At 46.4% G+C, this 20,262-nt stretch overlaps 1 protein-coding gene across 5 annotated transcripts in view; it reads right to left on the bottom strand.

Moving 5' to 3' along the window:
• The window catches only part of ACIN1 (apoptotic chromatin condensation inducer 1), a 265,672-nt gene that overhangs the window by 96,967 nt on the left and 148,443 nt on the right, over positions 1–20,262 (bottom strand). For all 5 annotated transcript variants that reach the window (XM_063913544.1, XM_063913545.1, XM_063913546.1 and 2 more), the window contains 3 exons: positions 18,338–18,426; positions 12,742–18,258; positions 11,203–11,436 (listed from right to left, as the gene is read on the bottom strand). In XM_063913544.1, coding sequence (XP_063769614.1) covers positions 11,203–11,436; positions 12,742–18,258; positions 18,338–18,426 — 5,840 coding nt within the window. The remainder of the gene's footprint in view (positions 1–11,202; positions 11,437–12,741; positions 18,259–18,337; positions 18,427–20,262) is intronic.

Below are 20,262 nucleotides of genomic sequence, written 5' to 3'. Positions count from 1 at the left end.
ACTGACAAAAAGTAGATAGAAATTTAGTGCTGTATAACCCGTACTCAGTAGAGTGGGATACAGGGAGATTCACCCCACTTCCCAGTTCGATCAATACGTTAGCCAACGCTGAGTGGATCCAGACGCTACTAGTGTACACTGCCGCTCCAGGAACTTTTTAGTGAACACAGACGCACTGTGCATGCAGACGCACCAGTCTGTGACCAGGTCTCCTCGCGGCAGTGCTTAGTGTACACAGACATAGCGCTATGCTGCGACAGAGACCCCTTGTGGTAGCGTCTGAGACGGAAGTGAGGCAATTAGTTCATGGAGAGAGACCAGCGGAAACTGGTCATGAACTGGGCGGAGGGGCTACCAGGAGAGCATCTGAATCCCCGCCGCTGACATTAACCCTAGGGATCGCAGCCTCATACTAATCCTGGTGCCTGATGATCCCTAAGGCCTAGCGCTGGAGCACCCGTGGTGGCGGCGCGTCAGCTACTGTTTGGTAGTCTCCTCCCAATACAATGCGGCTGTGTACGTTATTCCCCTTCTACGTGGAACCGATGCCTTACATTCTCCCCGTGCTCCGGCCACAGCTTGGTAACGTCTGCTGGACCTGCTAGTATATCCAACACAGACGCGCGTCGAGACAGCACTTGTACCGTGGGTAAGCGTTGTTGCGACCCGGCGGAGTGTTGTTGGAGCGACTCTTTCCTATATGCGTATAAGACACTGTTAGGAAAGATCACTCAGAAAACTTTAGTAAGACTATAAAAATAAAATAAGAAAGCTTAGGGCTGCCAAAAACAGCAGCCCTGTGACCATGGTCCGGCTCCTGCCGCACCAAACAAAAAACTGACTTGCCTGAGCCAGTGGGCGGTGATATATGGACGGGCCTGTTGCATCCTGGGAGGACTGAAAGCTTGTGATCGTTTGGTGCCAATCCACTGTCGCTCCATCATATCCCATTGTTATCCTGTGGATAACCTGTGGACCCTGCTGGAGAAACAGGATTTAAGTGGTATAAGGTGACTGAAACACACAGTAGAAATACACAATCATATATTCTGTGTAACACTATAATATGTGTGTGTGTAATAGAAGTATAGCGCCACTTGTGAGGAAAACCCCCAAAAATAATAGTCTAAGTTTGACAAAAAAAACACTCCCTTATGAATAATAGGGCGTCTGCTGTCCCCTAAAGTTTCAGCATTGGTAAGATGCTGTTTCAAATTAAGATAAAATGTGGGAGAATAGGGGTTCTGGCGACCAATGGTGTTTTACAAATATACTTAGAAGACTATAGTACAATTAAAAGAAGGGACATAGCGGGGAAAAAAATTATAAAAATTTTTTTTTACAATAAGTTTATTGCCATATAAACATTTTTTTAAAAAAAAAGACATATTTTCAAAACATAAATGCATATATCATAAAAAAATGAAGTGGAGTTATATATACACTGCTCAAAAAAATAAAGGGAACACTAAAATAACACATCCTAGATCTGAATGAATGAAATAATAAGAATTTACTTACCGATAATTCTATTTCTCGTAGTCCGTAGTGGATGCTGGGGACTCCGTAAGGACCATGGGGAATAGCGGCTCCGCAGGAGACTGGGCACATCTAAAGAAAGCTTTAGGACTAACTGGTGTGCACTGGCTCCTCCCCCTATGACCCTCCTCCAAGCCTCAGTTAGGAAACTGTGCCCGGACGAGCGTACACAATAAGGAAGGATTTTGAATCCCGGGTAAGACTCATACCAGCCACACCAATCACACCGTATAACTTGTGATCTGAACCCAGTTAACAGTATGATAACAGAGGAGCCTCTGAAAAGATGGCTCCCAACAATAATAACCCGATTTTTGTAACAATAACTATGTACAAGTATTGCAGACAATCCGCACTTGGGATGGGCGCCCAGCATCCACTACGGACTACGAGAAATAGAATTATCGGTAAGTAAATTCTTATTTTCTCTAACGTCCTAAGTGGATGCTGGGGACTCCGTAAAGACCATGGGGATTATACCAAAGCTCCCAAACGGGCGGGAGAGTGCGGATGACTCTGCAGCACCGAATGAGAAAACTCCAGGTCCTCCTCAGCCAGGGTATCAAATTTGTAGAATTTAGCAAACGTGTTTGCCCCTGACCAAGTAGCTGCTCGGCAAAGTTGTAAAGCCGAGACCCCTCGGGCAGCCGCCCAAGATGAGCCCACTTTCCTTGTGGAACGGGCTTTTACAGATTTTAGCTGTGGCAGGCCTGCCACAGAATGTGCAAGCTGAATTGTACTACAAATCCAACGAGCAATAGTCTGCTTAGAAGCAGGAGCACCCAGCATGTTGGGTGCATACAGGATAAACAGCGAGTCAGATTTCCTGACTCCAGCCGTCCTGGAACATATTTTCAGGGCCCTGACAACATCCAGCAACTTGGATTCCTCCAAGTCCCTAGTAGCCGCAGGCACCACAATAGGTTGGTTCAGGTGAAAACGCTGGAACCACCTTAGGGAGAAACTGAGGACGAGTCCTCAATTCCGCCCTGTCCGAATGGAAAATCAGATAAGGGCTTTTACAGGATAAAGTCGCCAATCCTGACACGCGCCTGGCCCAGGCCAGGGCCAACAGCATGACCACTTTCCATGTGAGATATTTTAACTCCACAGATTTAAGTGGTTCAAACCAATGTGACTTTTGGAACCCAAACTACATTGAGATCCCAAATTGCCACTGGAGGCACAAAAGGAGGCTGTATATGCAGTACCCCTTTTACAAACGTCTAAACTTCAGGGACTGAAGCTAGTTCTTTTTTGGAAGAAAATTGACAGGGCCGAAATCTGAACCTTAATGGACCCCAATTTCAGGCCCATAGACACTCCTGTTTGCAGGAAATGTAGGAATCGACCCAGTTGAATTTCCTCCGTCGGGCCTTACTGGCCTCGCACTACGCAACATATTTTCGCCAATTGCGGTGATAATGTTTTTGCGGTTACATCCTTCCTGGCTTTTGATCAGGATAGGGATGACTTCATCCGGAATGCCTTTTTTCCTTCAGGATCCGGTGTTCAACCGCCATGCCGTCAAACGCAGCCGCGGTAAGTCTTGGAACAGACAGGGTCCTTGCTGGAGCAGGTCCCTTCTTAGAGGTAGAGGCCACGGATCCTCCGTGAGCCTCTTTTGAAGTTCCGGTTACCAAGTCCTTTTTGGCCCATCCGGAGCCACGAATATAGTGCTTACTCCTCTCCATCTTATCAATCTCAGTACCTTGGGTATGAGAGGCAGAGGAGGGAACACATACACTGACTGGTTCACCCACGGTGTTACCAGAGCGTCTACAACTATTGCCTGAGGGTCTCTTGACCTGGCGCAATACCTGTCGAGTTTTTTAATCATGTGGACGACTTCTGGGTGAAGTCCCCACTCTCCCGGGTGGAGGTCGTGCTGAGGAAGTCTGCTTCCCAGTTGTCCACTCCCGGAATGAATACTGTTGACAGTGCTATTACATGATTTTCCGCCCAGCGGAGAATCCTTGCAGCTCCTGCCATTGCCCTCCTGCTTCTTGTGCCACCCTGTCTGTTTACGTGGGTGACTGCCATGATGTTGTCCGACTGGATCAACACCGGCTGACCTTGAAGCAGAGGTCTCGCTAAGCTTAGAGCATTGTAAATGGCCCTTAAATATCCTGAAGCTATGTGAAGTGATGTATCCAGGCTTGACCCTAAGCCCTGGATATTCCTTCCCTGTGTGACTGCTCCCCAGCCTCGCAGGCTGGCATCCGTGGTCACCAGGACCCAGTCCTGAATGCCGAATCTGCGGCCCTCTAGAAGATGAGCACTCTGCAACCACCACAGGATGGATACCCTTGTCCTTGGTGACAGGGTTATCCGCTGATGCATCTGAAAATGCGACCCGGACCATTTGTCCAGTAGGTTCCACTGGAAAGTTCTTGCGTGGAATCTAACGAATGGGATTGCTTCGTAGGAAGCCACCATTTTTTCCCAGAACCCTTGTGCATTGATGCACTGAGACTTGGTTCGGTTTTAGGAGGTTCCTGATTAGCTCGGATAACTCCCTGGCTTTCTCTTCCGGGAGAAACACCTTTTTTCTGGACTGTGTCCAGGATCATCCCTAGGAAACAGAAGACAAGTCGTCGGAACCAGCTGCGATTTTGGAATATTGAGAACCCAATCGTGCTGCCGCAACACTACCTGAGATAGTGCTACACCGACCTCCAACTGTTCCCTGGATCTTACCCTTATCAGGGAATTGTCCAAGTAAGGGATAACTAAAATTTCCTTCCTTCGAAGGGATATCATTTCGTCCATTACCTTGGTAAAGACCCGGGGTGCCGTGGACCATCCCTACGGCAGCGTCTGAACTGATAGTGACAGTTCTGTACCATAACCTGAGGTACTCTTGGTGAGAAGGGTAAATTTTGACATGAAGGTAAGCATCCTTGATGTCCCGAGACATCATGTAGTCCCCTTCTTCCAGGTTCGCAATCACTGCTCTGAGTGACTCAATCTTGAATTTGAACCTCTGTATGTAAGTGTTCAAAGATTTTAGAATCGGTCTCACCGAGCCGTCTGGCTTCGGTAGCACAATAGTGTGGAATAATACCCCGTTCCCTGTTGCAGGAGGGGTACCTTGATTATCACCTGCTGGGAATACAGCTTGTGAATGGCTTCCAAAACTGCCTCCCTGTCAGAGGGAGACGTCGGTAAAGTCGACTTTTGGAAACGGCGAGGGGGAGACGTCTCGAATTCCAATATGTACCCCTCAGATATTACCTGAAGGATCCAGGGGTCTACTTGCGAGTGAGCCCACTGCGCACTGAAATTCATTGAGAACGGGCCCCCACCGTGCCTGAGCTTGTAAAGCCCTAGCGTCATACTGAGGGCTTGGCAGAGGCGGGAAAGGGTTTCTGTTCCTGGGAACTGGCTGATCTCTGCAGCCTTTTTCCTCTCCCTCTGTCACGAGCAGAAAAGAGGAACCTTTTGTCCGCTTGCCAACAAAGGACTGCGCCTGATAATACGGCGTCTTATTTTGAGAGGCGACCTGGGGTACAAACGTGGATTTCCCAGCTGTTGCCGTGGCCACCAGGTCTAAAAGACCGACCCCAAATGTCCCCTTTCAAAGGCAATACTTCCAAATGCCGTTTGGAATCCGCATCACCTGACCATTTTACTGGTAGAATTGGACAACGCACTTATACTTGATGCCAGTCGGCAATTATTCCGCTGTGCATCATGCATATATAGAAATGCATCTTTTAAATGCTCTATAGGCAATAATATACTATCCTTATCTAGGATATCAATATTTCCAGTCAGGGAATCCGACCATGCCAACCCAGCACTGCACCTCCAGGCTGAGGCGATAGCTGGTCGCAGTATAACACCAGTATGTGTGTAAATACCTTTTTTGGATACCCTCCTGCTTTCTATCAGCAGGATCCTTAAGGGCGGCCATCTCATGAGAGGGTAGAGCCCTTGTTCTTACAAGCGTGTGAGCGCCTTATCCCCCCTAGGGGGTGTTTCCCAATGCATCCTAACCTCTGGCGGGAAAGGGTATGCAGCCAATACTTTTTAAGAAATTATTAATTGTTATCGGGGGGAAACCCACGCATCATCACACACCTCATTTTATTTCTCAGATTCAGGAAAACTACAGGTAGTTTTTCCCTCACCGAACATAATACCCCTTTTTTGGTGGTACTCGTATTATCAGAAATGTATAAAAACATTTTCCATTGTCTCAATCATGTAACGTGTGGCCCTACTGGAAATCACGGTTTGTCTCTTCACCGTTGACACAGGAGTCAGTATCCGTGTCGGCGTCTGTATCTGCCATCTGAGGTAACGGCCGCTTTAGAGCCCCTGACGGCCTATGAGACGTCTGGACAGGCACAAGCTGAGTAGCCGGCTGTCTCATGTCAACCACTGTTTTTTTATATAGAGCTGACACTGTCACGTAATTTTCAACAGTACATCCACTCAGGTGTCGACCCCCTAGGGGGTGACATCACTGTTACAGACACTCTGCTCCGTCTCCACATCATTTTTCTCCTCATACATGTCGACACAAACGTACCGACACACAGCACACACACAGGGAATGCTCTGATAGAGGACAGGACCCCACTAGCCCTTTGGGGAGACAGAGGGAGAGTATGCCAGCACACACCAGAGCGCTATATATATATATATATACAGGGATAACCTTATATAAGTGTTTTTCCCCTTATAGCTGCTGTATGTTTTAATACTGCGCCTAATTAGTGCCCCCCTCTCTTTTTTTAACCCTTTCTGTCTGCAGGGAAGAGCCAGGGAGCTTCCCTCCAACTGAGCTGTGAGGGAAAATGGCGCCAGTGTGCTGAGGAGATAGGCTCCGCCCCCTTTTCGGCGGCCTTATCTCCCGGTTTTTTGTATATTCTGGCAGGGGTTAAATGCATCCATATAGCCCAGGAGCTATATGTGATGCATTTTTTGCCATGTAAGGTATTTCTGTAATGTTTTATTGCGTCTCAGGGCGCCCCCCCCCCCCAGCGCCCTGCACCCTCAGTGACCGGAGTATGAAGTGTGCTGAGAGCAATGGCGCACAGCTGCAGTGCTGTGCGCTACCTTATTGAAGACAGGAACGTCTTCTGCCGCCGATTTTCCCGGACCTCTTCGCTCTTCTGGCTCTGTACGGGGGCCGGCGGCGCGGCTCCGGGACCCATCCGGGCTGGACCTGTGATCGTCCCTCTGGAGCTAATGTCCAGTAGCCAAGAAGCCCAATCCACTCTGCACGCAGGTGAGTTCGCTTCTTCTCCCCTTAGTCCCTCGATGCAGTGAGCCTGTTGCCAGCAGGTCTCACTGAAAATAACAAACCTAAACTAAAACTTTCACTAAGAAGCTCAGGAGAGCCCCTAGTGTGCACCCTTCTCGTCGGGCACAGAAATCTAACTGAGGCTTGGAGGAGGGTCATAGGGGGAGGAGCCAGTGCACACCAGTTAGTCCTAAAGCTTTCTTTAGATGTGCCCAGTCTCCTGCGGAGCCGCTATTCCCCATGGTCCTTACAGAGTCCCCAGCATCCACTTAGGACGTTAGAGAAATTCTTATTAAATACTTTGTTCATTACATAGGTGAATGTGCTGACAACAAAATCACACAAAAATTATCAATGGAAATCAAATTTATTAACCCATGGAGGTCTGGATTTGGAGTCACCCTCAAAATTAAAGTGGAAAAACACACTACAGGCTGATCCAACTTTGATGTAATGTCCTTAAAACAAGTCAAAATGAGGCTCAGTAGTGTGTGTGGCCTCCACGTGCCTGTATGACCTCCCTACAATGCCTGGGCATGCTCCTGATGAGGTGGCGGATGGTCTCCTGAGGGATCTCCTCCCAGACCTGGACTAAAGCATCCGCCAACTCCTGGACAGTCTGTGTTGCAACGTGGCGTTGGTGGATGGAGCGAGACATGATGTCCCAGATGTGCTCAATTGGATTCAGGTCTGGGGAATGGGCGGGCCAGTCCATAGCATCAATGCCTTCTTCTTGCAGGAACTGCTGACACACTCCAGCCACATGAGGTCTAACATTGTCTTGCATTAGGAGGAACCCAGGGCCAACTGCACTAGCATATGGTCTCACAAGGGGTCTGAGGATCTCATCTCGGTACCTAATGGCAGTCAGGCTACCTCTGGTGAGCACATGGAGGGCTGTGCGGCCCCCCAAAGAAATGCCACCCCACACCATTACTGACCCACTGCCAAACCGGTCATGCTGGAGGATGTTGCAGGCAGCAGAACGTTCTCCTTGGCGTCTCCAGACTCTGTCACGTCTGTCACATGTGCTCAGTGAGAACCTGCTTTTATCTGTGAAGAGCACAGGGCCCCAGTGCCGAATTTGCCAATCTTTGTGTTCTCTGGCAAATGCCAAACGTCCTGCACGGTGTTGCGCTGTAAGCACAACCCCAACCTGTGGACGTCGGGCCCTCATACCACCCTCATGGAGTCTGTTTCTGATCGTTTGAGTTGACACATGCACATTTGTGGCTTGCTGGAGGTCATTTTGCAGGGCTCTGGCAGTGCTCCTCCTGTTCCCCCTTGCACAAAGGTGGAGGTAGCGGTCCTGCTGCTGGGTTGTTGCCATCCTACGGCCTCCTACATGTCTCCTGATGTACTGGCCTGTCTCCTGGTAGCGCCTCCATGCTCTGGGCACTATGCTGACAGACACAGCAAACCTTCTTGCCACAGCTCGCATTGATGTGCCATCCTGGATGAGCTGCACTACTTGATCCACTTGTGTGGGTTGTAGGGAGGTCATACAGGCTCGTGGAGGCCACACACACTACTGAGCTTCATTTTGACTTGTTTTAAGGACATTACATCAAAGTTGGATCAGCCTGTAGTGTGTTTTTCCACTTTAATTTTGGGGGTGACTCCAAATCCAGACCTCCATGGGTTAATAAATTTGATTTCCATTGATAATTTTTGTGTGATTTTGTTGTCAGCACATTCAACTATGTAAAGAACAAAGTATTTAATAAGAATATTTCATTCATTCAGATTTAGGATGTGTTATTTTAGTGTTCCCTTTATTTTTTTGAGCAGTGTATATAAAAATTGTATACTAAAAAGTACTGTGGAAAATCTATACTTTTCTATAGAAAAAAATTTAGAAACAATTTTTAGAAACCTATAGAAAGGATAAAAAGGAAGTAAAATAATGCTTTTGTATAAAAATGGCTTATCTTAGTATGGAGGGTCATACGTGAATTTCCAATGCGTTTCGCCAGTCTGACTTCATCAAGGGGTAATGGTCAAGTGAGCAGGACTGACTTTTATACCTGCTATTATTGAGGTTTCTAATTGCAACATCCCTTCCTGTTAATAGTTTATTAAATTTAGTGACTAATTTTTAGATAAACAATGAAGGAGCTGGTTCAAGATATTTGAGAGAGGCCATATATTAAATAATTCTAAAAAACGAACATAAATAGTACATAATAGAGAGTAAATTAGATTAATTTCATTAACTGCGGCCACTTCCGCCACACTTCCTGTGTCAGTGGCTGCAAAGTGCGCATGCGCGTCCGCCCCACTTCTGGTTTCACGGGCAGAGAGATAAAACTGTACAGTTATCTCTATGCCAGTGAAACCGGAAGTGGAGTTTTATATACGGGTTGAGTATCCCATATCCAAATATTCCGAAATACGGAATATTCCGAAATACGGAATTTTTTGAGCGAGCATGAGATAGTGAAACCTTTGTTTTTTGATGCCTCAATGTACACAAACTTTGTTTAATACACAAAGTTATTAAAATATTGTATTAAATCACCTCCAGGCTGTGTGTATAAGGTGTATATGAAACATAAATGAATTGTGTGAATGTACACACACTTTGTTTAATGCACAAAGTTATTAAAAATATTGGCTAAAATTACCTTCAGGCTGTGTGTATAAGGTGTATATGAAACATAAAAACATTATGTGCTTAGATTTAGGTCCCATCGCCATGATATCTCATTATGGTATGCAATTATTCCAAAATACGGAAAAATCCGACATCCAAAATACCTCCGGTCCCAAGCATTTTGGATAAGGGATACTCAACCTGTATATAACTCCACTTCATTTTTGTTTGATATATGCATTTATGTTTTGAAGATATGTCTTTTAAAAAAAAATGTTTCTATGTATCTTGGCAATAAACTTAGTGTAAAAAAATTTTTTATAAAAAAAAACTACTACGTCCCTCCTTTTAATTATACTATAATCTTCTAAGTATATTTTTAAAACACCATATGTCGCCAGAACCCCTATTCTCCCACAATAAATATATATGTATATTATATAGCCCCTCAGGGTACAGAATATAGTGATAGCAATATATGCTATAGGAGTATGGAATCCCACACAACAGCTACAGGCACACTCAGTCACATGTACAATGCAGAAGTTATTACATATAAACAATAAAACTGCACTGAACTAGTAAAACTACATATAAATATGTATGAGTGTAAATATAGCAATGCACAGTAGATACTAGTGATGAGCGGATTCGGTTTTACTCGGTTCTCAAAACCGAATCTTATTGGCTCACTGATGTCACGTGTTTTGGATAGCCAATAAGATTCGGTTTTGAGAACCGAGTAAAACCGAGTAAAACCGAATCCGCTCATCACTAGTAGATACTGGATATATATGACAGAATACTTGTACTAAATATTCAGATAACAGTATACTTGTTCTTAACTAACACTGTCTAAAATGACATGTAGAATACTTAAGTGCCTGTAAATGCACAGCGCTGAGGAGACAGGCGGCTTTACAGAGGAGACAGAGCCCTGCAGTCCCGGAGATCAGCCCAGCTAGTAGTGAAGATGGCGCCAAAATCTCTGTCAGGGAGTGAGGGAGAGTGAAATGCAACTCCAGGGCGGGAACACCAGCAGTAGATGGCGCCCGGAGCCGAGGGAGGGGCTACAGGTCAGCGCCTTATCCCCTATGCTGGGCCTCACTACCGGGTACTATGGAGCCTATATTAAACGGATTTTAGTAAATCCGACCTGTGCTCCCTGCCCTGGTGGATATAGTGGGGTCCCTGTGCAGTACAGTGTCCACGCCAGCGGCGCAGTCCGTCTCCTGGGACCGCGATTTACCGGCGGGTCCCACCTGGGGGACCCTCTTACCTCCTCTCTGATGTGCAGCCAAGCGATCCAGGAGAGCGTCAGCGGTGTATGCCTGAAGTCCAGTGCACCTCCGCTACAAGTGCGGGAGTATGCAGCGCTGCTGGGGAGGTGATGGAGCCGCAGCACAGCATGTCAGAATGAGATAGAAAGTTCTGCGGCCCTTGAAGTCTTTTTAAAAAGCTCTCTTCAGGGCTGCCTGGCGCAGCCCCCCCCCTCCCCCCCCCCCCCCGTTAGTCACCTGCCATGCAGGCACCAGCTTACAAACTGAGCTTCAGTGCCTGGAGGCGGGGCTATGGAGGAGGTGGTGCAATGCTTCCTGGGAACAGTCAAAGCTTTAGCCTGTTGGTGCCTCGGATCAAGATCCAACTCTATAACCCAATGTTATTCCCTGTGGAATACCAGTGTACCCCGTTGCAGAAATAACCACATGCTTACAGAAAAGGCTTGGGTAATAAAGTCATAACAATTATAGACTATTATTACAGAAGAAAAAAAAATACAAAAGACCAATGCATAATAAAGCTCACTCACTTGCTCTTCTGGGTCGTCAGAAATTTCACGCGGCCTTCGCCGTTCTTCTGAGTCTGAAATGGAACCACTTGGCCGCGGGATTAATATGTCTTGCTGTAGAGACATTAGTTGTGGTGGAGGAGGTGGAGAGGTATTTAGCAGGGGCTGAGATACTTCCAGGTGTGAAGGTGTTACTTCAGGAGGCAAGACTTCTGGGCCCACCTTCTGTGGAGACCTCTTACTACATGGTGTCTCCTTAAGGAGAAAAGTGGAAGTAAGCACAAAAATTCAGAAGCCTCAACACTAATAACATTAAATAACTTTGCCCACTCTTTATCATATTTAAAGCAGCCATAAGAAAACTTAACAACAGTAAGACCAAGGTGCATGAACAAGCACCTAGCACAGTTACTTGATGTACTGGCTATTTAGGACTATGAAAACTCAAGAAGGTTAGTTTAATCGGAGTTACAGAAAGAGCCACTTAAAATTCAATCAGAGATTATCTATAAGAGGTATACAGGTTGAGTATCCCTTATCCAAAATGCTTGGGACCAGAGGTATTTTGGATATGGGATTTTTCCGTATTTTGGAATAATTGCATACCATAATGAGATATCATGGTGATGGGACCTAAATCTAAGCACAGAATGCATTTATGTTTCATATACACCTTATACACACAGCCTGAAGGCCAATTTAGCCAATATTTTTTATAACTTTGTACATTAAACAAAGTGTGTCTACATTCACACAATTCATTTGTGTTTCATATACACCTTATATACACAGCCTGAAGGTCATTTAATACAATATTTTTAATAACTTTGTGTATTAAACAAAGTTTGTGTACATTGAGCCATCAAAAAACAAAGGTTTCACTATCTCACTCTCACTCCAAAAAGTCCGTATTTCGGAATATTCCGTATTTCGGAATATTTGGATATGGGATACTCAACCTGTATATATTAGGTCATTAACTAGCAATACCATACTAAAAGGCATACTACTTTCAAACCTCTGTACTGCGTCATACTCTAAGGTCATCATACGAGCATAGCAACTACATGGGACCTGGTACAAGGACACGATCCCAGAGGGGATTATCACACACAATTAAAACTAACGCATATGTCACCTTGCCTGGCGTTAATAAAATTGGACAAAATGGACAAGATTCAGCCATAACATGTTCAGACTAGTGGTCCATATCACTGCTGGAATACATGGGAGCCTCTTTGTGGAGTCAAGAATTGACCACACAGACACATAGCAATGATTAACGAGAATGATATTCTTAGTGATTAAAATGAATATCATCAGTCATAGTTCTTACTTAGGTGTGAGACACAGAGATATTGGACAATTGAGCAATACTGCAAGTATGGCAGCATCACATCTTTCTAGAAACAAAAAAATCTTACATGTTGAAAAGCAACCATGTACATCCGGCTCTTAATAGTTACATTACACAAATAAAAAGTCTTAATAAACATAAGGTAGTACATTTCAACAGAAAACCAAATTAGTATCCATTCTATTTTTTACATGATTCCTCACCTTATCACTGTGAAAAGATGAAGACCTTGACCTCGAAGACCGTGACACATGATCCCGTCTTTCTGGTGAGGAGGATTTAGAATGTGAGCTATGTCTGGAGTGGGATGACTTCTCTGAAGAGGAGTGTGATGAATGAGAAGAGGAAGATGATGAGGAGGAAGAAGAGGAAGATGAGGAAGAGGAGGAAGATGATGAGGATGATGATGAAGAAGAAGAGGAGGAGGTAGAAGATGTCCTTCTCCTTCGGGATTCAATCACAGCAACCTCTTCTACTTGTTCTGCTGCTTCGTGTAGCTGAATTTGTCTTCCACAGTCTTTATGTTCACTAGACAGCAATGTATCTGTTGTATGCTGTACAGGAGACACCACAATAGGAAGGGGTGAATCATGATGCTCTTTTTGTTCATCTTCCATTTGTGGGTATGTTTTCTCTGATACAGCTATTATTTCATGGCTTTGGTAGTTTCTCTCTTTCTTGGCTGTTGCAATGGTTATGTCCATAATGCATTCTGACTCTGGATAATTTTGCTCTGCTGACAATGCCAAAGTATGTATATTTAAAGTATGCACTTCTCCTTTCATAGTTTGTGAACTTGCAATATCAATTTTTTTCTTTTCGTGTTCAGGAGAGTTAGTGCTTTGCAAAATAGATGAATTAGCTGCCTCTTCTTGCGATGGAGAGTCTGATGTGGAAAGTAGTATTATTTGGGGTTCTTCCACACTAGATTTAAGAGACTCTGCAGAAATGTTATCTTCTGGCTTCTCTTCCATAACAGGTTCTTCAAAATCTCCAGAAGTTACTTCTTTCTCTTTTAATTCATCTACTTCCTGTGGGACTGTTACAACCCCCTCTATAATTTCCGCATCAGACTGCTTTGCATCTGTGGATATCTCTGAAGCTGGCATATCAGTATCCTCTGGAACAACAGTAAGGTGTTTACATTCTTTTGAGGTTAGTTCTGAATTTTCAAGGACAACTGCTTCAGCATTTTTGGTTAAAGCAACATCAGCTTCTGCAGAGTCTTTTATTAAAAGTTCTTCCTCTTTGTGATCTTGCAAAATAATAGGTGTTGGGTATACGGTCTGGTTTTCTAGGTCAAATTTAGTGGGACACTCCTTTACAACTCCTGTAACCTCTGAAATTTTTTGGTCGACAGATCCACCTTTATCTGTTGTCTCAAGATGAAGGAAAGTTTGATCTTTGGCAGTTGCCTCTTGAGCTAATGGAGAACAAGAAACATATTGTGTGTCTATTTCAGATGCAGTACTAGAATATTCTGTTGTGCATGCTGAGAATACTGAAACTGCAGGAACAATTTGAGAAGTTTTAGCTTCTATCACTAGACTAATATCTTCTGGGATTGTTACTGGAGTGAAATCGCCAGGTCTCAATATGTTAGGCATTTCATGTAAAGCTTCAGAAGCCTGTGTAATTCCATGTGTAGCCAGATGCTTTTCTTCTTCATTATCGGATGATATTGACATAGGAACTAAAGGAATATCTTCTCTGTCCAATGCTTCAGTCAGATTTGTAGGAGGTTCATCCTTTCCTGTTGTAGACATAAATTCTTCATCTATACAGGTTACCTCATTTGGCTTCAATGTTGTCTGCTCTGGTGTGGATGATGACATTTCTGGGGCTGTTTCAGAAACCTCTGCTTCTGATGTCACAAGTGCAGCAGATTCCTGGATTTCCATTATATTTTCAGATATTGTCAACGTTTCTTCGGCAATTGTTGTGGCTTTATCTACTTGCTTCATTTCTGACGTTTCTTTTATCATGAACATTTCTTCTTCATGAGGACTCGATTTAACTAAAGATTGTTCTTCTGTTGGACCAGAAGAAAACACATTTTCTTTAAGAGAATCATCGGGTACAATATCAGTGCTGCTGGTTGTCTCCCGTGTTATCTTTAAAACAGATATGCAGGGATCATCTAACTTTGCTGTGTCAGCGCCGTCATCCACCTTGGCGCTGCCGGCGCCCTCCTCTACCTTGGCGCTGCCGGCGCCCTCATCTACCATGGCGCTGCCAGCGCCCTCATCTACCTTGGCGGTGCCAGCGCCCTCATCTACCTTGGCGGTGTCATAGCCCTCATCTACCTTTGCTGCATCGGCGCCCTCATCTACCTTTGCTGCATCGGCGCCCTCATCTACCTTGGCGGTGCCAACGTCCTCATCTCCCTTGGCGGTGCCAACGTCCTCATCTCCCTTGGCGGTGCCAACGTCCTCATCTCCCTTGGCGGTGCCAACGTCCTCATCTCCCTTGGCGGTGCAAACGTCCTCATCTACCTTGGCGGTGCCAACGTCCTCATCTACCTTGGCGGTGCCAATGTCCTCATCTACCTTTGCTGTGACGGCACCCTCATCTACATGTGCTGCACCGGCGCCCTCATCTACATGTGCTGCGCCGACGCCCTCATCTACCAGTGCTGCGCCCTCATCTATCTGTGCTTCGCCGGCGCCCTCATCTACCTTTGCTGCACCGGCGCCCTCATCTACCTTTGCTGCGCCGGCGCCCTCATCTACCTGTGCTGCGCCGGCGCCCTCATCTACCTTTGCTGCACCGACCCCCTCATCTACCTGTGCTGCGCTGGCGCCCTCATCTACCTTTGCTGCACAGACGCCCTCATCTACCTTTGCTGCACCGGCGCCCTCATCTACCTTTGCTGCGCCGGCGCCCTCATCTACCTGTGCTTCGCCGGCGCCCTCATCTACCTTTGCTGCGCCGGCGCCCTCATCTACCTGTGCTGCGCCCTCATCTATCTGTGTTGCACCCTCATCTACCTGTGCTGCGCCGGTGCCCTCATCTACCTGTGCTGAGCTGGCGCCCTCATCTACCTGTGCTGCGCCGGCGCCCTCATCTACCTTTGCTGCGCCGGCGCCCTCATCTACCTGTGCTTCGTCGGCGCCCTCATCTACCTTTGCTGCGCCGGCGCCCTCATCTACCTGTGCTGCGCCGGCGCCCTCATCTACCTGTGCTGCGCCGGCGCCCTCATCTACCTGTGCTGCGCCGGCGCCCTCATCTACCTGTGCTGCGCCGGCGCCCTCATCTACCTGTGCTGCGCCGGCGCCCTCATCTACCTTTGCTGCGCCGGCGCCCTCATCTACCTTTGCTGCGCCGGCGCCCTCATCTACCTTTGCTGCGCCGGCGCCCTCATCTACCTGTGCTGCGCCCTCATCTATCTGTGTTGCGCCCGCGCCCTCATCTACCTGTGCTGCGCTGGCGCCCTCATCTACCTGTGCTGCGCCCTCATCTATCTGTGTTGCGCCCTCATCTACCTGTGCTGCGCCGGCGCCCTCATCTACCTGTGCTGCGCTGGCGCCCTCATCTACCTGTGCTGCGCCCTCATCTACCTGTGCTGCGCCGGCGCCCTCATCTACCTGTGCTGCGCCCTCATCTACCTTTGCTGCGCCGGCGCCCTCATCTACCTTTGCTGCGCCGGCGCCCTCATCTACCTTTGCTGCGCCGGCGCCCTCATCTACCTTTGCTGCGCCGGCGCCCTCATCTACCTGTGCTGCGCCCTCATCTATCTGTGTTGCGCCCGCGCCCTCATCTACCTGTGCTGCGCTGGCGCCCTCATCTACCTGTGCTGCGCCCTCATCTATCTGTGTTGCGCCCTCATCTACCTGTGCTGCGCCGGCGCCCTCATCTACCTGTGCTGCGCCGGCGCCCTCATCTACCTGTGCTGCGCCGGCGCCCTCATCTACCTGTGCTGCGCCGGCGCCCTCATCTACCTGTGCTGCGCCGGCGCCCTCATCTACCTTTGCTGCGCCGGCGCCCTCATCTACCTTTGCTGCGCCGGCGCCCTCATCTACCTTTGCTGCGCCGGCGCCCTCATCTACCTTTGCTGCGCCGGCGCCCTCATCTACCTGTGCTGCGCCCTCATCTATCTGTGTTGCGCCCGCGCCCTCATCTACCTGTGCTGCGCTGGCGCCCTCATCTACCTGTGCTGCGCCCTCATCTATCTGTGTTGCGCCCTCATCTACCTGTGCTGCGCCGGCGCCCTCATCTACCTGTGCTGCGCTGGCGCCCTCATCTACCTGTGCTGCGCCCTCATCTACCTGTGCTGCGCCGGCGCCCTCATCTACCTTTGCTGCGCCCGCGCCCTCATCTACCTTTGCTGCGCCCGCGCCCTCATCTACCTTTGCTGCGCCCGCGCCCTCATCTACCTTTGCTGTGTCAGCGTCCTCATCTAACTTTCTCTTATTAACATCCTCCTCTTCCACTCTTACTGTGGTTAAATTTTTGGTATCCTTCACTGTAACTGTTTTTTGCTCTGGGTACTCAACATGTTTTAGAGCTTGGTTTTTCAACTCCGATATTACGAACACACTTTTCTCCAATTCAAGTGGTGGATTTGGGGACTCCGGTTCTTGTGCTTTTTTAGGAATTTCCATGGGTTTTGAAGTTTTTATAATTTCTGGTTGGTCCTGGCGTGCACTTGATGTACGGACCCTAAGCTTTCTTGTATTTGTGGTGCATGGAGCAATAACTGGGACAAACACTTCAGGTTTCTCAGATTCATTTGGACTAGTAACACAAACTACTGTTGAACTCACATCTGATTTCTCTGTATCTATCTTCTCTGAGATAGACAAGGACTTGACATTTGTTTTTCCCACTTCAGGACAGCTGGATAAAGACAAGCGACTTTCTTTAACATTGGTGTGAGGTTCTGGATCTTGCTTCGCTAATATAGACATAGCTTTAACACCCCTTGATGATGATTTTTCAACAATATGGAGGCTCTGTTCACCCACAGATATTCTTCCTTCAGATTTTGTACAAACTGGAGGCTTCATTAGAACTAGCGATGACCTCACTTTAACATCCTTAGTGATGGGACGTTCATGTATAATCATGGATACACTCTCAGTCTCACCACGTATTTGTGAATCTTGTCGTTTGGTCTTCGTTTTCTCAGCTTCTTGACGGTAAAGGGGGGTGTTTTGTTGGATCACACAAGGTGATACTGGAGGCTGGTGTGATGCTGGATCTGAAACTCTATCAATCTGCTCTCGAGTACCACGCCCACGTTTCTGAGGAGATCTGTGACTTTTAGAACTCTCTTTGTGCTGCAACCTTAGGGACACTGCCTTTTCAGTCACTGGAGATGCCTGCTTTTCGGAAACCTGATGGTGGATGCCTTCCAGAGACAGCATTGGGGGAACACGCTCTTCTGTTATCTCCTCAGCCTCAAAAGATGAGATTTTAGAGACAGTGTCTGATAACTCAGGTGGAGAAGGTGAGCGTTTGATTTTCGGTGACTTCTTTTGCTGTTGAACAGCAACTGTTCTTGAAGATCTTCTTCTTCTTGGTGTTTCTTCCTCATCTTTCTCAGTTGTAATCTTTTTTTCTTCTTCCATGTATTCCTCTTCTTCCTTACCCATCTCTTCTGCTTCTTCTCTTGTAGCAGGTGCATCTCCTTTAGATTTACGCCCACGGGTGGATGTCCTGCGTGGCTCTTGCTCCTGCGCTGGTTGTATATTTACAGCTGGCTTTGAAGTTTTGACCTACAAAAAGAAAACAAATAGAATTAAGAATCTGACATTACTGAGATCTTCATATGGCATGTAGATGTATAAAATTTACCTGTTTAGCCCGGGATGACCTTCTGTCCCTCTTCTTGGGAAGCTCTTCTTCAGAGTCTTCGGGATCTTCCAAAACTGAATGACTTTTTTCTGTTACAAAAAAGATGTGATCTTTAGCGCCTCAAATCCACAAAGTTCAATGATTTTATTAACATGTAGAATCATTTTATAAGCAGTACTGCCAGGTCCATAATGGTTAGGAGGAAAGTATAGCACTGCCAATACTCAGTCTAAATACTCCAATCTATCTTTCCAAAGAAAGTAGCTTTGTGCTGACGAGGGTTACCATAAGTATAATGAACATTTTAAAAGAACTACTAAAGCCTATAGTACAGATTAATAAACCAGTAAGCGAGTTGAACAGCTTGTCAAAAACATTACAAAATAACAAGAAAAATGTTTCACCCTTTGCTTACACCAGTGGTTCTCAAACTGTGTGCTGCGGCACCCTGGGATGCCTCAAGGCACTTGCAGGGGTGCCCTAGGTTGGTTGTCCAGGACCAATTCAAATTATTTATGGTCCATGTAATAGGCAAAACCAGTGCTTGTGACTTTCAATCATAAAATACGCAGACAAACAGACAGAAGTAAATCTTGTCCCTCACCACACAATTGAACCTAAGGATGACATATAAAAACACAATTTACTTAATTTAATATTCCTTTATAAATTTATCAATAAGAAACTTTTGGCCCAGGGGTGCCGTGAAAAAAATTCTAGTACTCTAGGGCACCTTGATTCAAAAAGTTTGGGAATCACTGGCTTAGAGTGTTCCGGGCATTTCCTTCCACATAAAATTGTTAGTTACTTGTTCTTTACAGTGACTGTAGAAAATGGCACTCTTACGTCAATGTGCATGCCAGCTATTTTCTTTCCACTTCATTCTAGTTTTCAGTACTTTGCATTTCTGTATAATGGCTTGCTGCAACTGAATGCTAAAATTATATTTTACATAACTCAGTAGGGAAAAATTAACCCCTGAGGCCCATGTTTTCTAGTACATAAAACCAGAAAATGTTTCTGTGAATGTGAACGGTTTTGCCGGGCAAGTTGCACTTTCTTGTTGCATACTGGGATAATAGGATTTTGGTATTTACCAGATAAATCCTTTTCTTTGAATCCACAGGGGGCACTGGAGTACTCTTGGGATATGGACGGGGCTTTAGCAGGACAGGCACTGAATATTTAAATTTAGTAACTCTCCTCCCCTCCATACTCCCATAGTACCTCAGTGTTTTTTTACTGAGCCGAACAGGAGCGATAGAGAAGATGAACCATGGAGAATTACATATAACATTATAACATAACGGACAACAATGAAGTTGACACATAACGTAACGGACAACTAAACAGTTTACACAATAATCTATATAACCTGAACATTTGAACAAGTCGGGGAGAATGTGTTACCAGAAGATAAACTGAACTTACCACAAGACAAGTAAAACTGCTCTGGGTGGGCGTCCAGTGCCCCCTGTGGATTCAAAGAAAAAGGATTTATCTGGCAAGTACCAAAATCCTATTTTCTTCTTCGTCCACTAGGGGTCACTGGAGTACACTTGGAATGTACCAAAGTTTCCCCCTTTGGCGGGAGAGCTGTTTGGCACCTGTAACACTAGGCGGCCAAAGCTAGATGCTAATGCCGCAAACGTATCAAACTTGTAAAAGCGCACAAACGTGTGCACAGATGACCATGTAGCCGCACGGCAAAGCTGCGTCGTAGAAGCGCCACGACCTGCTGCCCATGAAGTTCCCACAGAACGTGTGGAATGAGCCGACACTGATGTAGGTGGCTGTAGCCTAGCATGAAGGTAAGCCTGACGTATGGTCAGTTTAATCCATCTAGATAAGGTTTGCTTGGACGCTGGCCAACCCATCTTGACAGCATCATAGAGAACAAACAATGTATCCGTCTTACGTACTGT

The sequence above is a fragment of the Pseudophryne corroboree genome, chromosome 1 (assembly GCF_028390025.1).
Source record: "Pseudophryne corroboree isolate aPseCor3 chromosome 1, aPseCor3.hap2, whole genome shotgun sequence".
In the NCBI taxonomy this organism is placed as follows: Eukaryota; Metazoa; Chordata; class Amphibia; order Anura; family Myobatrachidae; genus Pseudophryne; species Pseudophryne corroboree.
Note: the sequence above shows the minus strand (reverse complement) of the source record. Positions and strands in the feature narration are given on the sequence as shown.